The sequence below is a fragment of the Bombus affinis genome, chromosome 5 (genome assembly GCF_024516045.1).
Source record: "Bombus affinis isolate iyBomAffi1 chromosome 5, iyBomAffi1.2, whole genome shotgun sequence".
NCBI classification, from domain to species: domain Eukaryota; kingdom Metazoa; phylum Arthropoda; class Insecta; order Hymenoptera; family Apidae; genus Bombus; species Bombus affinis.
The window spans coordinates 4,130,595-4,152,849 of record NC_066348.1 but is presented as its reverse complement, the minus strand read 5'-3'; the positions used below and the strand labels follow the sequence as shown (position 1 = coordinate 4,152,849).

The following is a 22,255-nucleotide window of genomic DNA, read 5'->3' as shown; positions in this document are numbered from 1 at the left end:
ATTATGATAATAATATACGTTAATACGATATTACCAAATTAAATACATGCAGATGTACAAGAAGTACTTCCCAATTAGACTTAACATATTTTCTGCTACTATCATTCACACTAAAGTAATTAACTGATTTGTGATTACGTAATGTTTGTATCCGCAATTTCTATAGCTCTAATATTGTTGCGAATATTTGACAGTTACAGTGTGAAATGTCAGAGCCAACAGAAAGAACATGAAGAACATATTCAGAAAGTTTCATGAATTTGTGCGAAATTGTCACTGAATACTCCCTATGAAGATAAAAATGTACTATGACAGCTATATTCATTATACCACTGGTCGTGTAACAATATTTATAGTCCTGAGTTGCTCAGTATAAAACAATCCATATTTTAGCATTCTGATAGCATTCGATATATACATGTATATATGTTCCGAACGTGCATAAACATATGTAATCAATCGATACACCGCGTTTCACTCACTGTTCTGAGTGCAATTAAACTGAAATTATCATTTTTTGTTTACGAGCAATACAGCCAACAATTACTCATTTCGAGAAACATTGATTGTACCCTTCGCAAAAGGCCTCCGCTGTGATTAATGGAACGTGATCGTGGAAGAGGAACGAAGGAAAAGGGCTAAATACAATTTCATACGTCACTCGACGCGAGAAGATAACGAGCTCCACTTGGGAATTTATCCTTCGGTGCCGATCATGCGTAACGTTCGTGTATTTTTGTCTTCATTTCATTAACGTTAACGAATGATGTTTTGGAATGGGCTTATCGTGGCCTTTATTTCCGCATTCTACCACTGTCATCCTATTTCGAACATGTTATTTTGCTAATTGCATATGTATGCTATAAACAAATTTGGAAAGTTTCCGTACACGAATTATCACATGTCATGAAAGGCTAACGTATAACATGAATTATTTGAAACTGACCAGAGATCATATGTTTATTTAACAATTATTTAGCTCTAAACTATACATTTAAAGTAATGACATTAAGGAAATTGAAAGATCTTTTTCGGAAGAAAACTTTAACCAGATTTCTCAAATTAAGAAAGTGTTGATTTAAAAATGTTACGCTTGTATAATTGATATACATCGGTTTAAATATTAAATATTCATTATCATCCATTATCTCCAAACATATAAAATATTTTTTGATCTGAAGTAATTTTTCATATGTTTAAAGCAGTTATTGAAAAAGGATAATGTATATACACTTTCTCCATAAGAATCTTCCCTTTTGCTTTCTACTTTATGTATATTTATTTTACGATTTAATTGTTATTGAAATATAAATAAACTTTAAAAAACTCAATTTTCGTGTATGTAAATATTCCCATATAAGTATAGATAGATACAGGAAAATGTTAAATGTACTAAGAACACGACAAGTTCATCACGAACGAACACGTTTAAGCTTGTGATTATCAGACTTTTTTAACAATAATTAGAGCCTGTTGTTGTATTTTGTCTATAACCTCAATCAATGAAATTCAAATAGTTATTACTATGCTTGGGACGTATCTATCTTTGACATACTATAATCATGTTCTTCGATATTGCAGTTTCGTCACGCAGAATTGTTTAAGAGGTTCAAGTCGGCCACGTTGGCGGATTGCGAATAAAAAACAGGACGGTAGATGTGTTAATCCAGTGAAATGGAATATGTCATTTCATGGATAAATTTTAGTATGTGTATGAAATACGTTCATTATCTGCTAATGTATTAGAAAAATGTTGCAACATAATTTATACAGCGTTTCTTTTATGTAGTTAGTTTTAATCCTAGTAATGCTCCGTGTACTTATGTTTTAAATATTTTAAATAAGAGATGTAACCATCGTGAAAATAAGAAAAACTTATAAGTTTTCAGAAACAATATAATTGTATTATTACATTTTACGAAAAAGTATAATTTAAAGAATAAAATTATAGTGTTAAAGAAGTTTATTATTTATACACGTATACATTCATATACACTATCGTTCACAAGTATCCGCACGTTTCATACGATTTGTAATAGCAATATGTGAATTTGTCAGAAGTGTACAAACTAATAGCCTCTTAATAATTAGAAATAGCATTTGCCATCAATCTTATGAAATCAGCAAGCTATAAATATAAATTTTGTATTAAAGTATATAACAATAATATATTTTACTATTTACTACGATACATTATGTTATATTATTATATATATCCGTTTATTATTTGAGATATTTAGCCTACATTTGCTTACCTTAATCTCAGAAGTTTTAACATAATTTTAGAAGTTCTTTCTTAATCTGAATTCTAATTCAAAAATTGGGGAATCTGATTATGAGTAAAAGAACTTGTCGAGTAATAAGATCAAGTACTACAAGATTTATGGCCTTGTGTATGGTATATGGACTTTTAAAGCTGCTCTGTAATTATAAAGAGTGAAATCATTGCAGTTATATTTTTTCAAACCTACGTAAGTGCCCGGGTACTTTTGAACGGTGGTATAAGTATATGAAGTTTCTATATAATTGCCATTTTTCTCCATGTGTTTATTGTGCTTATTAGTAGACACGAATTTAAATAGTAGGACGATTATTATTACACTTGACCTCACACATCCGGCACCTGACTTGTTGAAACAGTTTGGCGAGAGTGAACTATCAAATCATGGGTAGTATTTAAGTACTCATATATTACATTCTTTACCTAAAATGTCTTATCTGTCGCTTCGAAATATTCAAAAATGTTGAAGTTTTACCACTTTCTTTGTCCCGTTCATCTTTCAATTAAAAATATTTTGTTATTATTTTGTAACAGCCTGCGTAGTATAACTTTAGCTAAAAGACACGGAGGGTCTCAAATACCATAAAATTACTGGATTAATCTAGTACGTTTACGCTGTAGAAAGTACCTGATAAGAAATTTTATGTAAGAAGGGCAAGTATAGTTGTAAACCCACTTATTGACAGTTATCATGATCATTGGTATTGTGCATACCGTGATGAATTTAATCTATGCGGTTAGTTATTCGTAAACTAAACCAGACCAGATTCTTCTTTCTTTGATTTGTGTTAGATTTATCGACTACGGATGAGAAAGTCGAAGTGTATAATCTCAAGTCTGAGCCAACCATTCCCACAACACATTGATTGACGAGTATCGAGCCTAATCAATAAGAATGATCGGTCTGGGCTCGAATTTATTTAACTCGGCCTGATCTTTCTATACATTGGCAATAAATCTCACTCGGGTTACAGAAAACTGAATCTGATGTTAGATAGTATTATCCATTGTGCTGTTTGAGTTTATTCAATGGTAACTATTTCGCTAACCACGTATCTATTCTCATAAATGTCGGGACAAATTGATTACTTTATAGTAACGAGACTTCGTTGTTACAAAATTTTTTAATTAATGATAAATTTATGAAAAATATATCTATCAGCTTTTTTTATAATACCAATATATTATAAATTTAAAATATTTATCAAAATGTTTATCAATAGTGTATTGTATATCACTATCAAATATGAGATTTCTTAATTTGTATTAAATGTGCCATAATATATTATTATACTTGTTCTAAATGTCTGTTTTGTATCTCCTATAAAAACTCGGTTTCAAGGTTAGGGCTCTAAGTTTGCAACTTTCTAAAATTAAGAAACAAATTGTGTAATCAAAACTGTATTTATTAAATATTTCCATAATCGGTAGAAAATAACAAATTTCCTGACAAATACTCATTTCAACAATAAAATGGATACTTTTTCTGTTTTATCCCTTAGGATATGCAACGTCATATACACTATTCATTTGTTTTGGGATTTTGCTTCGATTGATGTGTCTGAAATGTTGTTGTAAGAATATTAAACAGCAGTTTATGACCAATTATGCAAAGTACAAGCATATCCATAGTGGCTCTATACTATAAGTTTATGTCCCAAAATATCGTATATGAATATAAACTTTACAATTAAACATGAAGACAAAAATAATTGGTAACAGTCCTCTACATGTGATGTAAGTAGATATCATCTGTTAATAGTATCATCTATCCATGTAACTTATCTATTATTCTTCATCTTTTATTTTATTCTACTGTGATATATATGACTGGTGTGAAGTACCTTTAGATGAATCATGCTGACTGAAATCTATATACATATATATTTGTTCCAAAGAATTAATTAGAAGACACATAATTTTAATCTTTATCTATACTACTATCAATTCTGATACCAGACACAATTTTAGCCTTTATTTATACTTCTATTAATTTCGATATCGAATTCCACGCATACTTTTTATTTTCTACCAATTTCACAAACTCTTCACATACTATTTAGCAAACTATAAACTTTCTCTTGAATTATTCATAATTTTCATATTATATGTTGATACTGGTACATTATCCAATGTACCATTTTATTTTACATAGATTATGTTATAGTAATATTTGCCAAATTGTAGAACGTTTGAATAACTGAGTTCAGTGAAGTTCATTCAGAAGGATACTGTTCGCACTCTAGAAAAATACCTCATAATTTGGTTATTATAATCCAATAATTATGTAAGAATCACCCTTGTAAATAGTTAAGCTTATATCAACATTCAATCAACATTCCTGTATAATGTTTTTCTCTTAGCATAGCTGTCGATTTGTCTTTTTTCTTAGAACTACTTTTCTCCAAGCAAGATAACCATTTACCGGTTCCGCCTATAAGTTGTTCCATTTGATATTCCGGAAAAAGTAATTTTTTCTTTCGACCCAAGTCAACTAAATTTCATCAAGTGGGAGCTAGCAGCACCACATTAGGACAAGTGCAAGTAGACGAGTGAAGGTGTACATGAACGCTTGGTAAATATGTGTTAAATGAACTGAGTACATATATAGCAGTACCCATTTGCAGGAATCAACAGTTTACTTGTACTCTTCGTTACTGACTTTCTCACTTCGTACTTCGTTCTTCATATTTCATTTCGAAGGTGAAGCCATCGGCAAACCTACTAGGAAGAGGTAAAAATTCTTTCATTCATAAAATAAGGAAAAATATGTGATTTCAAGCAGCAGAATAGTGTCAAAAACTAGTGTTCACTCGCCGAGCTTAATGATGGTGGCGGTGAAATTAATTTGTGAATAAAAGAAATGGCTGCGTAAGTGTTAGTATGCAAGGAAATTTTTTATTTTAAAATTGGACATTGTGCAACAACATGGAAGATACGTAACGGCTCATTTTGATACTTGGAATATTAATTACAGCCGTCGATTGTGTAACATTGTGCAGATGACAAAATTTTATATCGAAGCTTGATACATTCCATATATTAATCTCTTTCACTTAACTATTCTATTTCCTTTTCTTTCGTATTTCAAGGTATAACACATGCGTCTAAAATGAAAAAGAGAATTTTGCAAATTTTACTTCATTCTACTTTATTCCGTGAAATTTCACTTAGATTCCTTGTATCTGCTTAACATTTTCTATATCTTAATTCTTTTGAACAAAATTGAATACTTAGAATCATTACTCAGTACTACATAACGGAATTATTTATTTCTCAAATTTTTTAAAAAGATTTAGATTTCAAAATAAAATTTCGTTACCATTCCGTAACAAATTCTTTTTTAGTTCTACAAACATCATTAATTTCCTTTAATATGTAATTTTTAACGTAACTCACAAGTTAACATCACTTTCATAATTTTAACAAAGAAGGAGTTATTATTTTTTGTAACTGCCAAATTATGTAAATTACACATCGTATAAATTATAAATTTCGATATAGTTTAGTGTGTGTTTCACAATTACATACAAAATTACATTATTATTGAACATTAAACATAATTATTTTTTTTGAAAATTTTAATTACTATAATACGACATACATCATTACAAGAAGTAAAATAAGTTATCCATTTTTTGAACAAGAAGAAAGCAAATTTTCTTTTTGGATTAGAAAAACTCCCAAAGGTAATGAGTACTACTCGCTCAATTATAACAGATATAAATACAATTGATCTATGTCGCTGTCACACTCGCTATCTTGCGGCAAGATTATATTGCCTACGCATACAACGGTAGTGAAACTTGGCACGTGCCAGGTCGTTTTCCATTTCTGCTCGCGCTCAGCGAAGTGGAATTGGCTGCGTTTATTATGTATGCCTCGCGAGAGCAAGATTTATTCATATACAGCTAATTTCCGGAATTTCATCGTGCAAACAGTATCACATATACATATACGTATAACCATATACAGCCACTTCATATAAGGAAAGACGAGGATTTCTCATATTTTGAATCCAATTTCATATTTCCTTTGATTTATTATATCTGCATCTATTATGTCTGCATTACAATGTATAGTATTATGCATTGCAGACGCATTTTAATAATTTGGTCTTATCTGTTATTGCTTTTTATTATTTTCTGCTGAAGTTGTTATTTTTTAAAGCTAAATAAACCATATAGTCTCAACTGTTAAGCTTTATGTGAAACTTTCTAGATAATTTCAAATAGGCAAATTTGCAGGTTAAAGGTGTTACCCAAATCGTATAAAAGTGTGCTATTCACGTTTTTTTTATCAATAGAGAAATATTCCTCTACTTTAAGATGCATAAAGTGTTTATGCGCTAAGTGTTTAAGTGTTTTAGTTTACGCGCATCTAATTTCTTAGCTTTCTTCAGTTGTTCCTATTTTTTATTATATTACTTAGTAATACAATGGTATGAAAAATATAAAAATACGGCGTAGTAAGATATTATTATGCATACATTACAGAGATTTATGTTAGAAAAATATAAGTTCTAAATATTAGTTTGATGCGTTTCTACTACACTGAAGCAGAATTAACATATACTGTCGTATACATATGATGTTAGTGTAACTGAAAGTGATTCATACTTTTACTACTTGTTGACGTAAAAATAATTCAAGTTATTAAAATACTAAAAAGTTTGCCATATTGAGAAATTAGCGTTAATATTTGTTCAATAGCAAAGAAGTTTTCGGAGTCATTTTTTGCACGCTACTCATATCTGTTCCATTTTCTTTTATGTCAATCATTTGACTCATTTATCGTCGTATCAAATCGAAGTGAAAGTTCCAGTTAGTACAATAATATTGCCGATAAGAATCAGAGTTAAGTACAGGTACAGAAAAAAATAATGAGTAGTAGTATGATATATTAGTTTGAAACATATACTTCCAACTGACTTATGTGCGGTTATTTATCTTCCTTTCAATCGCATCATAAAATATACGGAAGATTTACAAAATAACTGTCTGGAATTATCTCGCAAACAACACAGGGAAAATATTGCCAACAATTTACAATGATTAAATCTTGCCATTAATTACAGAATTTTTTTCAATCATTCTGTTTTTTAATACATATATTTTAATTGGAATCTAATGAATTGGAAAAAGTTCTATGTACTTAAGTATAATCCATCTAAGGAAAGTAAATTTGAATGTGATCGAGTAAGTGCTGAAAGCTATTCGATATTTTTTACTATTTTAAAGGATCAATTATAAACTGCGAGATTGTCGGCCTAAGCTATCGTAGGAATGTTTCGCGAATTTCTTCTCGTGAGTTTACTATACCTGGGAACCAAGAGCGTCGATGGACTTCAAAGATGGGGTACACAGTTCGGGCAAGCACCTGTGTTAGAAAGATTTTTCTGGAGAACGGTGGACTTCGCCTATCCAGATGAAGCCAGCAGAAAAATGGCAATGATGAAAGGAGAATTCATTCCAGAAAACGCGTTGCCTGTTGGTATAGAAATTTGGAGAAACAAACTGTTCGTCACGGTACCGAGATGGCGCAATGGTAAGTTGAACGTATATATTGTAGTATTTTATAATATCAATTTCTGCTAGACCAGTGAGACTAGAATAGGAGGTCACCGTCTTTTTTTCAATAAACAAGAACATTAACATGAATATCACTTTATTTGCATTTTAGGGTCCGATATATTAGCTCATTCCCGTTTTGTTATATTAGGGAAATTGATAAAGGAGTATAAAATTTTAGTGTTTTATTTTACATCTTCTAATAATTTACTTAAATATCACGAATACTAGGTACATGGTAACCATGAGAAGCGTCCTTTTTTTCTTTGAAAGTAGTTCGAGGTTTTTTATCGCGGAATAACTAATCATAATTCGCAGCTGCTATTGTTACATTAATAAAATTGAAACATTGATTTTCTTATGGAAAGTGAAATTCTTCTACCGAGACGTATTTGAAAATTAGACAAAAAAAGAGTTGCTCGGCAAACAGGAACAATATGAACATTTAGATGAATGTCTCGTGTCAGGGACCGGAAGTTACAGTAAACACAATGTACAGAAGATCACTGCAGGCAGTGCGCGTCTGTAGAACCTCGTCTGGCCGACTTCCGGCTCGCGACAAAAAGTGCCGAAAACTGTGCGAGCGATTTCAATGGGGCATTTCTATGTCTCCGTTGGCCTCCGCCTTCACTTCAACCCAAATCCTCCACCCAACACTATTGCCCAGGAGGGAACCAGGGGTGAATGGGCTTATTCTCTCCTGTGCTCTTTTATTTCCCACTTTTTTCTTGCTCTTGATGGTTTACGTTTATTATACACGTTGGCGCGCGCCAGGTCATTGTGTATAAAACAAAAAAGTCGACAATGCTCACACATCGTGTACAATCTTTCATATCGCTATCTTTAACCTCTCTATTTTTCGATACTCAAATCTGCGGCTTTTTTTGTTTTTTGCTTATTGCTTTCGTTTCTTGTTATGGTCGCGAACTTGTATTTCACCTCTTCTAACACGTGCTATTTTATTTTGCGTCCTCATTCGTAACCGTTGCATTAAAAATTATGAATTTATTTTCTATTATAAGTTATTGAAGATTTAAAACATACATTTAATTTAAAAAATATATATCCGTTTATTTATTCCGCTAAAATATGATAAATTATATAAAATGTATGACAACTTTTTGTCGACTTTCTGAATTTGATGTCACTTATTAGTGATATCACTTTTAGTAAAAGGGTATCCTTTAATATGATACATATGTGTGTATAGGTAAATCCACATTTAACAAAAAATTAGGGGTACAATTAATGTTACGATAACGAATATTTTTGAGTAGTTCGAGAGAATGATTAATCATATATTTAATTCTAAGATCAATTAAAGTTGTGCAATTTTAGTCATGTGAGATTTGTTGATAGCGTATTGAACTCCTGTATCTCATTTAGGATATACATGCAAAAGCTCGAAAATGTAACTTATCATATTCTTTTCTATAATTTTTATATAATATTTACACGTTCCTTCACATGAAATTTATAATATGTTAAGGAACGTTTAATATCACATAATATGTTTCATGGTGTTACGCGACATTATATAATTATCCAATCATGGCAATTTATTTGTTGTTCCTTTTCTACTTTCCTTTCCTTTCTATATTATTATTTTGAACCATTCCAGATACTTAATTGACTTCAGCTCCTTCAACGTGTTCATTTTTTCTTACACAACAAACATTTATTGTTTATTTTTCATCTCATTGATCTTCAGTGTACCTACCGTTTTCCTCTTTCTCTTCTTTCGCTTTTGCCATTTCCCGTTTATATTTCCTTTCTATTCTTGACATCTCACCAGTCTCTTGAAACTTCTGTAAATGCGTCAAAGCCCACCGTAGTTGGTATTGTTTTAAGGCCAACTTTTTTATATGGCGACTGCTTTGTTTGGATCGTTCTTTCTTCTAATGTCAGCTTTACTTGGACAGTCCGACAGAGGACATGAAATACTAAGAGAGAAAAGGAAGGAAAGAGAATATGCCATTCAATTGAACTCGGAAAGTTGTAAATTGCATGGTCTTTCACGAACAATATAAAACTCTCATATAGTTAATGTAACTAATTTCGCACTATCATAGATAATAACAAAAAATTAGGAATATAAATGAAAATAAAAAAATAAAGAATAAATTGCTTGCAAAAGATACAAGTCGTTAATAAGGGTAGTTTAAATAATTAAATACTATATAACTTAATTGTACATTATAATTTATCATAATATACTATATATAATAATATACTACATGTCTCATTACAATATATATTGAAATTATATAAGCTGACTCCCTACATGTAATTTTTTTAGAATATTTTGATAAATTGATCGTAAATTTAATAATAGATTCAGTGAATAATATTTTGCCATGGCACGTATTTACTCAAAAATTCAAGTTATTATGACGCGTCGTATATACAAAAATTTTTCTTTAGTATAAAATCTAACAGTGTTAAATGGGCTAACTAAATGCGATTCTAATCTGAAAAATTTCAAACATCTTTCAAAATGTTCAGCGACAAGGTCTGCATGTCTTTTTAGAGTATCAAACGCAATATTGGAGTGTAGTGATCGTGTGACAACCTCGTCACGCAAACCTCGTGACATATCAAAAATGTTTTGCTCATTACCGTAGGCACACTTTCCACCGTATTATATACCTTCGTGTAATGCCAGTTCGACTATGCAATTTACGAAATTTTTAAGATAATGCTAGATGAACTGGATATAGTGCGATAAGATTGAAAGGTCAGGAATTCCACGTGTCAATAATTCAATGGCTTTCTGTCAGTCACGCGATCATATCAATCATAAGAGCGTGTCGCACTTCTTATAATAATGTGCATATTTAATCAAGCAACAGTGACGCTCAATTTAATGAAGAAAGTAATAATAAAAGATTAATTTATACGACTATGAAAATTATTTATAAATAATTAAACAAATAGACTTTGAAATCTCTGTTACTTATTAATTAAATTTTTCTGTAATATTCTATGAGAAAGAAATTATATTTTAACTTTTTATTTCATTTTTATAAATTAGTATAATACTTAATGATCCAGCAATATCGTAAGTTTATCAATTGTTCATAGATTTGGAAATTATACCGTCATATATATTTTCTATATACTATATATTCTTCATATAAATATAAATGTAGTAAATTACAGGATTTAAATAAAGTGACAATTTCAAAGCAGGATTTACTCATTTATGTAATTGCGAAACAAATTGTTATAAAGAATTTATTTGTATCAAATTTACGATGATAAGTATGTTAATTATTTGCATGATATATCAATTCTTTTAAACGAACATTTTTTGTATATTTATTATGAAATCATAAAAGACAAAATACGCATTAAAATTTTAGGGTAACGTGATAACGATCCATATTTTCTATTACTTATTTTTAGAAGATTAAATTACTGCAACACAACATAAACTATTACTGTGATATTTGCAATTAAAATTTATTATACATTTTGCAGTATTTTTAAATAGTATTTTTCGTAATATTTTCACTTTTTATTAGTTTATATACATACATGTATAAATTCAATTATGTTTGAAGACATGAAACATTTTTATACACAAAATAGAACATATATAATCAAGAATCATTAATTATTAAAGTATAGAAGAATATTTTACTTTTAAAGTCAATTAAATACCATCAATATTAAATTACATTTTCAATATTTCTAATGTATTCTTAATTAGATAACACAAATAAGTATTCAAGACCAAAGAGTAAAATATCTACTGAATCTAATACGCTAGAGTTTGCGCAATTCTATAAAAAATAATTCACTTTTCGTTAATTATAGGAATACCGGCGACATTAAACTACATATCGCTTGACACAAATCGAGGTGGCTCACCGAAGCTTACCCCTTATCCGAATTGGGCACAAAACAAAGCTGGAGCTTGTGGTAGTGCAATTACTACTGCTTATAGGTACGTAATGTTTTGTATGTATTTAATTGTGGTATACATATACACATACGTATACACAGTAATAAACTATTTTTTCCTTTTTTCAAGATTTATATGTTTTCCCATTTACCATTTTCTTGTATTTTCAATGCTTCAAGGTCGACATCGATTCCCTAACACAGCTATAATATATGTAGCATCCCAAATTTAAATATCAAAGCTTTATAACATGCGGAGAATCGATGAACTAAAAAAAAAGTTCTTTAAAGATTTGCTCGTTTTTGCTCTATTTTAGAGAAAATCGCGAGAAAGGAAATGGAAAGGCTCTCGTTTTTTCACTTATCCATTTACACTTATTTATTCGTGTTATCGTCTATTTTATAGAAATACAGTTTAAAATGTAGCAATGTAATCTTGTAGCAATGTAAGCATTATATCTAACATTGACAAGTCTAATTGCAATTAGATATAGCCTTGGTGACATTTGGCGCATTGCAGTGACGCGCGTACGGTTACGATTCGGTCGCTCAAAATAAATAATTGTAAATAAATAATTAAAAAAGCGAAAACTGTCCCCTACACGTTGTCGAAGTTTTGATATTTAAACTAGGGTCACCCTGCATATATACATCTATACATGCAAGCGTGTAGCACTATTGCAATTGCGGTAACATTACTTAAGACGTAACATCACACGATTGAATTGTAGCATAAAACTGAAAATAGCACCTATCCAATTAGTTAGTTAAAAGTGAAACATGACATTTTCTATTATTTCCTATTTCTCATCGCTTCTCATAGCGAAACAGATCTCACAAGAGAAACAGGTACTTTGTAAACGTTAACATGATTAATTATATTCGTTTTGTAACTTCTATTTGAATGTAAATTGCAATCTTCATTTTGTTTAAAACGGAAAAACGTGGAATGAATTGTGGCGATTCTGAAAGAAGGGAAAAGTAGACGATAAAATCGTATAGAATAGATTTTAATCCATATAGCAGATATACTCTATAGAAAATATCCCGACTGAATAATACATTTATCTGTTATTAACGAAATCTCAAATGTGTGGGAACATTCTCTCGCTTTTCCTTGTTTAACACACGGAAAAAATAACAAAGATTTCCTGGACTATCTTACACATAATTATTAATTTATCATATTAGCAAATACGTAAGTTACAAGTTGTAAATTGCACAATTCTATTACAAAAAGAATTTTTACAATTTTCCAAAATACAAGTTTAGTCACTAATATTATTAATACATTTTATAAGTGTTCATAGCATGATTATCTGTCTCATTACATACATATATATAGAATAAATAATTATAAATATTATATAATAAATTATACAATACAATATACAATAATATGCTTTAAAATAAAACTCTGTTTTATTGTTATATAAAAGAAGTTATAAAGTAGCACTATCAATATCAACATATAAGTTACAACATTTTTCCAATAATATTATTGCTTTTACAAAAATTCTTTTTATTTTCTAACTATTAAATTGTGAAATATTACGATCTTAGATTTAAATAAGTTTTCACTATGATTGGATGTTATGTCTTTAATTTTTTGAAAGACGAACGTATGTTGAGCTGCGCTTTTACTCCCACGTATCATGAACATTATAGCTCACTTCTTCAGGGCAGAGCTGCTTGATTGTCTCCCGAAAAACCAGAAGCATGACGATTACGATTCTCTGAATAAGTAAATATTACTTATTGAAATTTCATACTATAATCATCACATGGCTAAGATAGTTATATAAACAGTCATATCTGGATGATTATATTATAGTTTATAGGAGCCAATTAATTCGTTTTTTCAGTTTAGTGAATTGTAAAAACTACAAATTAAAATTCATCCATTGTTTTATTACGCTGAACTGGGCACGACTTTTACTTCATTCGTTTGCTTTATTATAGGTATATTATGAAAATATTGATACATTAATTGTTGCAAAAATATGATGGAAACTACTATACTATATGTATATGTTCTACTAAAATGGAAAATATGAAAGTATGGAAATATGTATACAACTTTCGAAAAATTGGATAAAGATCTATTGTCAATAAAGATATGGAAAATAACGTGAAGTTACAAGGAGTTGAATCCTAGATATTTTATTCAAAAATTTATAAAAATTGTTGATAATAATCGATCTGTTAACATAAAATGCGACAGAACTTAAAGTTCATATAGGAAGCATTCAAGTATATTTCATCGAAGCAATAAGAAATTTAGTATTATTATTTCTATTCCAGAATACACGCAGATGTCTGTGACAGACTCTGGGTGTTGGATACCGGTACGATAGGTATTGGAAACACTACGATACAGGCATGTCCCTACACTCTGAATGTCTTTGATTTAACAACGGATAAAATTTTAAGGCAATATAGATTGAGGGCTGAAGATATTAATATGGTAGGTACAGCTGTATAATATACAATTGTATAATATTGATATGAAACAAAAGTGTGCATACATACATTTATATTAACGTAAAACTATAGTAGTCTACAAACAAAATATACAATTGCATAATATTGACATGAAACAAAAGTGTGCATACATATTTATATTAACGTAAAACTATAGTAGTCTACAAACAAAATATACAATTGTATAATATTGACATGAAACAAAAGTGTGCATACATATTTATATTAACGTAAAACTATAGTAGTCTACAAACAAACTTGATTGTGGAACATTTAAAATAAACTATAACAATTAAGTCGTAATATTTTGAACATTGCATAATTGAACATTTATACATTATACAAACTATACATTACATGAACATTGTAACCTAATTGATTGAACTGATACGATAAACAGTAAAAAAAGATCAATTTAAACTCAAATGCTCTTTTTCCTCATTAGAGGTAATATTATATCACATTGTGTCAAAGCTATTTTACGTAACTCATATGTTATTAATCCATATAAGTATGGATTATATATACACATATATACATATTTTATATACATATATGCGTATATTCGCGCATACCATCTTCGGGAAATTTAAAATAATTGCTTGTTTTTACATTCGAAATACCTAAGAATTATTATTTCTTGAAACTACAAATTGCATATATGCATAATTGTTCGCTGCTGAGAAAATGGTTGTTTCAGAATATCAGATGGTATTTGCAACTGTTTTATTCTACAACGTAACAGGTTATATAAACGAATTAAAATTCTTCATATAGAACACTTTCATCGCCAATATTGCAGTCGATTTGGGAAAAGGCGGTTGCGAGGACGCTTTCGCCTATATGTCTGACGAACTTGGATATGGGCTGATCGTATATTCTTGGGAACAAAATAAGTCTTGGCGACTTACACATAGCTATTTCATGCCGGATCCTCTGGCCGGGGACTACAATATCGGTGGTATAAATTTCCAATGGGGTGAAGAAGGGGTCTTCGGTATGAGTTTATCTCCTATCGCTGCCAATGGATATAGGACATTATTCTTCCATCCTCTAAGTAGCAGAAGAGAATTTGCAGTTTCTACACGAATTTTAAGGGATGAAAACTTGTCTCAAGATAGTTACCATGAATTCCAGGTATGTGCGCAATAGAAATAACAAATTACAATTATTATTAATATTAATATTATAATTACACTACTTTTAGTACTTAATTGTGATATATGATAAAGGCATTGGCAAGTTATTTATCCTTATGACTAGTAATATTTTGAAAATAACTTTGTCGTAGTAGAAGATTACTTTAAAAAAAGAGAATTTATTAAATTGTCACAATTTTATATTATATATTCCGTTTTTATTATACCTTACACTATTTATATATTTCTTTGACTGTGTAATTATTAAATTATGTATTCATTCATTGATTAGGAAGGTACTTCTAAAGATATTTTTTATATTAATTATGAATATACTGCAAATATTTATGCATCTATGATGTATATAATACAGTACACGTATAAAATGTCCCAAATAAAATATTTATTATTTAGTTACGACCATAAAAATACGAATTTGAATAAATGTCTGGAATCTAGTAATCAAAGGACAATACAAGTACAGATTACGACAAAATTATAGAATCAAACAAAACGAAACAGAAGCATATGCAGAAATATATCCGAAAGTGCATATATGATTTCGTTTTAAGCATTGCAATTATTTATGATTTTGCAATTTCATCATCATTTTATGATCCAAATGTTACATTCTTAATCTATTAACCGGACACTATTTTCTTGCCGATGTCGAGATGATTACATTTGGAATGAGTAGTTATTTCCATACGATATTATTTCATGCCGAACTATGCCATCATATCCAATAGAGTCGTTTATTTGACATGACGAAATATTCGATCTTACACAATTAAGAAGCTAATAACACAAACTATATATACTTTATAAAAAATGAAGTTATTGCTATTAATTATTAATATTGATAGGTTCTTCCTGAAAGAGGACCACTTGGCCATTGCACCTCTTCTATTATGGATGAAAATGGACTTCAATTTTTCAATTTAATTGATCAAAATGCAGTAGGCTGTTGGAATTCTGTGTTACCATATGCACCTGAAAACCATGCGGTCGTTGCTAGACACGACGAAGCTATGATATTCCCAGCAGATGTTAAGGTATAATTTGATATTTTATTTAAAAAAGACATTCAATCCCTAACCTTAATCTACTTTTACTCCTTTTTATATAATTTATTTCACTTTCTGTTCAAAATGATAATTTCTTCTGGATTTATTATTTTCCATGTGATAAATTAATATCAAATTGTAACATTGCAACTAAAATTTCAAAAGTTATCTCAGTAATAAATAAGTGAGTAACACTTTTTTTTCTTACAAAAGGAAGGTAAGCGTCGAGTAGTTCATCAGAGATGTACTATTTTGATTTCAATGCCTTATGTAATATATTCAAAAGGATTTATATTTATTTCTTATCCATTCAAAGTTTCAAAATGCATTAAGCATTGATTCGTTCCGTTTAATGAAATCAAATGTGGATATCAAATCCAAAATAAAATTAAAAAATGAATATTTAGAAATTGATTTAAGTAAAATTTTAAATTAAAGTAATATTTAGAATTTATTCGAGGCATTATTCAAACAATACTTTTACTTTTAAGTATTTAGATATATTTGGAATTATAAGTACTAATCACAAAATATCTTTTACAATCTTTTACAATCATCGCTGTATTAATATATTTTGTACTACACGTAAAACATTGTAAAATGACAAATACAACTTTATCATTTCTAGGTAAATCGTGGTTTGTTATGGATTATATCAGATAGAATGCCAGTATTCTTACTGTCAACTTTGAACTACACCGACGTAAACTTTAGAATATTAACGATACCAGTTCGAGATGCGATCGCAGGAACAGTTTGTGAAAATGTATCTCCTTGGGGATACGTTAGCAATTCTCTTTGGTGGGAATCATAAAATCCCTTTTAAAAAAGTAATTAAAAAAGTAATACAATTGCAAATTTCTTGTAAATGAAACTAATTATATTAATTTTAATTCGCCTTCGTAAAAAACGAGTTGTTATAGCTTAAATAATAAAGAAATAAAGAAAAGTATTAAACAAATATTATTATCATCCTTATCTTCCTTATCATCCTTTACATCTTCCACCCAAAATTTAAAAAAGTCCACAACATGAAATTTATAACATCAATAACAACATTTATATTTTTTCTTATTCAACATTAAAGATCTGATTTTTGTTCTAGTATATATTCACGATTGTGTCTTATTATGTGTTGTTTATAAAATTAAAAATTGAAAAGATCTTTTTTTCAATAAATTGTACTTCGAAATTCTGGTAACAATATACAATTTTCCACAAATCAGTTTTGTTCGAAAGCTTACATACCGTGACCGACTTTTCTTACTTGATGGACACTCAATTTTATCTGTTGCAACTGCAATAATTACACTTCTCTAATAAGTCAGGAGTTTCTCAGACCGAGCAAAAAAGTTTCAGGAAGAAATTCAGCTGCTGCTTTCGCAGCTGTGTCACGCAGTTTCCAATCTAAAGAAAGAAACAGCGGTCGCAATTACGGCAGTAGGATTAAACGATCTCTTAGTTACTTTTGAGAGGAGACATGTTCACCCATTTTATAGAAGTTTCATTTATTACGAAATGAGAATACAATAGTGTTCTTCTATGTCGAGTATTTTTCTGTTTGATTGATTATTATTTGCGAGAATCAAATCCGTGAGACGGTAGCCATTCACTAGTTCTTAGAAATCGAACTTCAGGTATATATCTACGTCGGTAAGATTAAAACCAGTTTCGTTTCTTGTGAAATTTAAGAATATAAACAGAGCTGATAGTTCTTAGAAATTGAACTTTAGATATGTGTAGGTATCATCAGGAAGTTTCGCTTTTTGAGAAGTTGAAGAATACAAGTTATTGTATTTTATATGCAAGAGAAATATTTTAATGTAGGTATGTTATTCGTTACGAAAATATAAAAGCAAACGTAAAATATGAACAGCCTTTGCCAGCTACCCATTGAATATGAGTTACGGTACGTGGTATAAAATGTTTAATTCTTCTGAAATCGCCAAAAATTAATTTATCATGTTTCAAGCTATACTTTGTGTTCTTGAATAATGAAAGAATTTACTCTTTACATAAATGCTTGATTTGATGCTTTTATCAAAACACTCTCCAGTTTAGCTGAGTCATTGTACCCAGTTTGGTAGATGTTAGCTAATTTTCATGCTATTATTAAAAACACGTTCAAGTTTTAATATTATGTACCAAATGCCAATCAAATTGAATAACGATCTCTTGTAATATTTATATTATACAAAGTACGAACAAATAACATGTAAATGAAATTAGGTAATTCTATCCACAAAAGAATTAAAGGAAAGATATAAAATACAATTTTTTCGAGCGAGGCTTAGTTTTCAAGAAGTTTCAAAATATACTACGTGCGAATACAATTATGGCTAAGATATGGTTCACCATGCGCCTAAATGTATATGTATATACATACATGTAACGTTTATAGTGTCTGTAAAGAATAACTATGCAATATTTACAAGTTACTACTATCCAAAAAGGAAGGAAACAAATTTGAATTTTCTATTATCAATTCAAATCAATTTTTCTATTATGTTTCTATGATGGTAATTACAGACCTGGTAGAAGTGATACCTTTGTTGTAACGAAAACATATAATGACGCTTTTGAGGATATTTCGAGTTTCCAAATCAGTAATTAGTTTTTGTATTGTCGAATACAAGTTTTTAAAATGGCAAAAAGAAATTCGATTTTATCAAAAATCAACCCTTGAACGAAAAGATTTTATCGTATATTTGTTTCTTAGATTTTTCTCATCACGTCGTGTCTTCTTCATATTATTCGGCCAGGCTCTGTATACATAGAAATTCATATTCTTTCCTGTAGCAATTTTAGTATTATTCAATCAAGTGCCATTTACTATTAAGTGATTAGCGGACAAACAATGAATAAATCGAAGCAAATACGGTAAAGAGAAAGATTTGTACAAACAATCGATGTGATGAGTTAGCAAAGGTTCGTTTAACACAGTGCTAATTCTTTTGGTTTCTGAGGCGTGAAAACAGTGATCGAGAATTGGCGTGAAATCGGCCAGCCCTACGGAGCCAGATGGCTCGAGTTAGCCCATTAGTTTCGCCCTTGTTTCCGATAATTTGAAGGCGACCGACTATTCTGCGCTCTGATATACGATCGGATATCGCTTTCTCCCTCCTCTGGAAATTATCCGTTTCACGCCCCCGCTCATAAAATATAGCCACGCGTCTACCCTATGTCTCGCAGTAAAAAAGCCGCTTAGAGTTATCTCTTATCTTTTTTTTATATCATTTTCGTTTAGCACTAAAATAACAACAGTTTGTTCAGTTCAATACTTTCATATATCGATTATAGAGTTAACATAAAATGTGCTATTTAAATGTAAATGCAATTCTTTTCATTTTACACAATAGTCGAACTTGAAAATTGTTCTTAAAAACTACTCTTAATGTTCTGATTTATCAACGTTTAATTTATAAAAACATCTGAATCTGTTTAATTATTATTAGATACTTACTGTATTATTATACACTTATTATATTTAATTACTAGATATATTTAATGCCAATAAAAAAAATGTTTAGATGTTGTGGATAATTCCATAAAGAAGATTGGAGATTGTTTTTATTTTTATATTCAAAGATAGGATCACAATAGTTATTACAATATTGCACGGATAAATCTATCACACCGTTCTGAGCCGAAAAAACCTTTATTGCACGCGCCTACATAGACTAGGGAAAAAAATATGAGCATCTAAAAATATTGATCGAATATATCGATTGCATCTAGAACAATCTTTTAGTTACTGCCTTTTGTAGTTAGCGCATTCGTATGTGGAGGGCGAGCACGAACTCACGTTGTCATTTTCAACAGAGATATAACATCAAGTAAACTAAAAAATGAGAATTAAAATAAATTAAGATGCACAGAACATTTTAAAACATTTAAAATAAAGGAATGTATTAAAAAATTGCAATTTATTAATCATAGTTAATAATGAAATTATATTATACAAGTATTACGATTTTTATTCAAGAATTTATTAATTTTTCTAACTGAAAAAAAGAAAAAAGAACGAACCATACGAATGTAAATATTATATTATAAAGTTACAGAACATCTAATATTGAAGATCGTAAAGGGCATATATAGGATAAAATGGTATTTCTTCTTTGCAGAATATGAAAAGTGAATTTATAAAATGTACTATTTAACTATTATTTATACTGAATTATTTTAAGATAGAAAACGCAATATACTTAAATACAGATAAGTAAGTAAACATAATTAACTTTTCCAATTCTATAATAAAAAATTCATCAATTTTCCTACTATTTTGCAATAATGTGTATATGTAGTTAAACTTCATATCATATATTTTTCTTATTTTTTACTTGTAAATTATGTGTTCGCGCCATTTACTGGGAAAACACAAAGTACATATTCCGTGTATAAGTTCTACGTACCTATTTACGCACCTTGTACAATTACTCCATATTCTGTGATTATAATAATTATTCACGAATAACAAGGGTAAAAAATACCGTCGTGTTTTTATCTCGCCCGGGTAAGAATTAAGCAGAAATCGTATATTACCGAAGATCGCATCGAACGGTTTGCATAGATCACGTACAGGGTCGTCGCCTAAGGGTGAAGAAATTACTTGGAAAGTTGTCGGTGGCCCTGTGAGATTAAGAAAAAGATTCACGCCTTGAATGCTAATTTCAGAGATCGATAGATTGCAGATCGCGATACTTCGCGCCTTTAACTGGCGATTAGAGGGCAAGACGAGATACATCAAAGATCGGTGGCCGTGATACGATGCTGTTTTCAATTTGGAAAACAGACCTTTCACCATACGTATGTTCCCTTGATCGTGATAAAGCCAAACCTTAATGAGCTCCAGACCTGTCTCGTTAACGTTCAGACCATATGCATCTTCCGAAGAAACATATAAATCAAATCTGTAACTGTTGAAGTTACATTAAAATAGCTTTACAAGCTATTGTTCAATGCTATTACTAGAATGGAAGTTAAGAAAACGATTGATTTAAACAAACGATATTATATTACATATTATATCAATGATTAAGTTAATCAATATTATGAAGAAACGGAAGTTTTTCAAAATATTATTGTTACATGTTAAAGTAACGTCAATTGCTTTGGATCCAAATCTGTCTAAAATTTTGATACGTCACCGAAGGTATGGCCCAGTTAAACAGAATCGCGGTGTGTCTGGGATCAAAATATAGGATAGTCAGCGATCCTTAGATTCCGAATTGCGGCTATCCTTTGGTTTGTTTTAAATTAACACCTAGCCAACCACGCTCGCGGCACGCTTTAACACCTTTTTAAAAGGTGGCTGCTCACCCAGTCTCGGTTCTTCCATCGGCGCCGGTAATTACGGGTTTCGAAGACAGGCTACGTCGACATCGACGTGATTCTCATTACGAATTACACGCAGCTACTTTCATATAGGTATTTTTTTACAGCTTTTTTGCCGCGGCTCTATGATCTTATTGCATTCTGCGCTTTCTAATCTAGACTTTTGCATACGAACGAGCCAATTAAGCATTCGTTAGATTCCAAGAATATATTAAATACTAATGAGTCAATTTTTGCAAGTGACGGAATCGTTGATAGCTCTAACCTCAACATATAATAATTACTTGTCATAACGTGTGACTACAAAAATAAAAATTTGCGAACGTTACAAATTTTTTAATTTACGACGCTGATAGGCTCTGTAAATATTTCGTTCTCACAGACTGTTAGATTTGACAAGGTGGAAAAGTAATTTGTTCAGAAAAGATGTCGCTGTAGATTATATATATATATATATATGGGTCACTA

General features: G+C 30.0%; 1 protein-coding gene across 1 annotated transcript; it reads left to right on the top strand.

The window, feature by feature from the left end:
- The first annotated feature begins 4,898 nt into the window (after positions 1-4,898).
- LOC126916556 (protein yellow) lies at positions 4,899-17,387 on the top strand. Its single transcript, XM_050722491.1, has 7 exons — positions 4,899-5,015; positions 7,522-7,828; positions 11,674-11,803; positions 14,065-14,227; positions 15,022-15,381; positions 16,250-16,438; positions 17,079-17,387. Exons 2-7 carry the CDS (start codon positions 7,567-7,569, stop codon positions 17,262-17,264), a joined length of 1,290 nt encoding a protein of 429 aa, XP_050578448.1. The 5' UTR covers positions 4,899-5,015; positions 7,522-7,566; the 3' UTR covers positions 17,265-17,387.
- Positions 17,388-22,255: the final 4,868 nt, after the last annotated feature.

Bases quoted from the DNA above. Each gene is read 5' to 3' on its own strand.
- LOC126916556 (XM_050722491.1), top strand. From the start codon at position 7,567: ATGTTTCGCGAATTTCTTCTCGTGAGTTTACTATACCTGGGAACCAAG. The intron at 7,829-11,673 runs GTAAGTTGAACG...CGTTAATTATAG, and splicing joins GGTACCGAGATGGCGCAATG to GAATACCGGCGACATTAAAC. The intron at 15,382-16,249 runs GTATGTGCGCAA...TAATATTGATAG, and splicing joins ATAGTTACCATGAATTCCAG to GTTCTTCCTGAAAGAGGACC.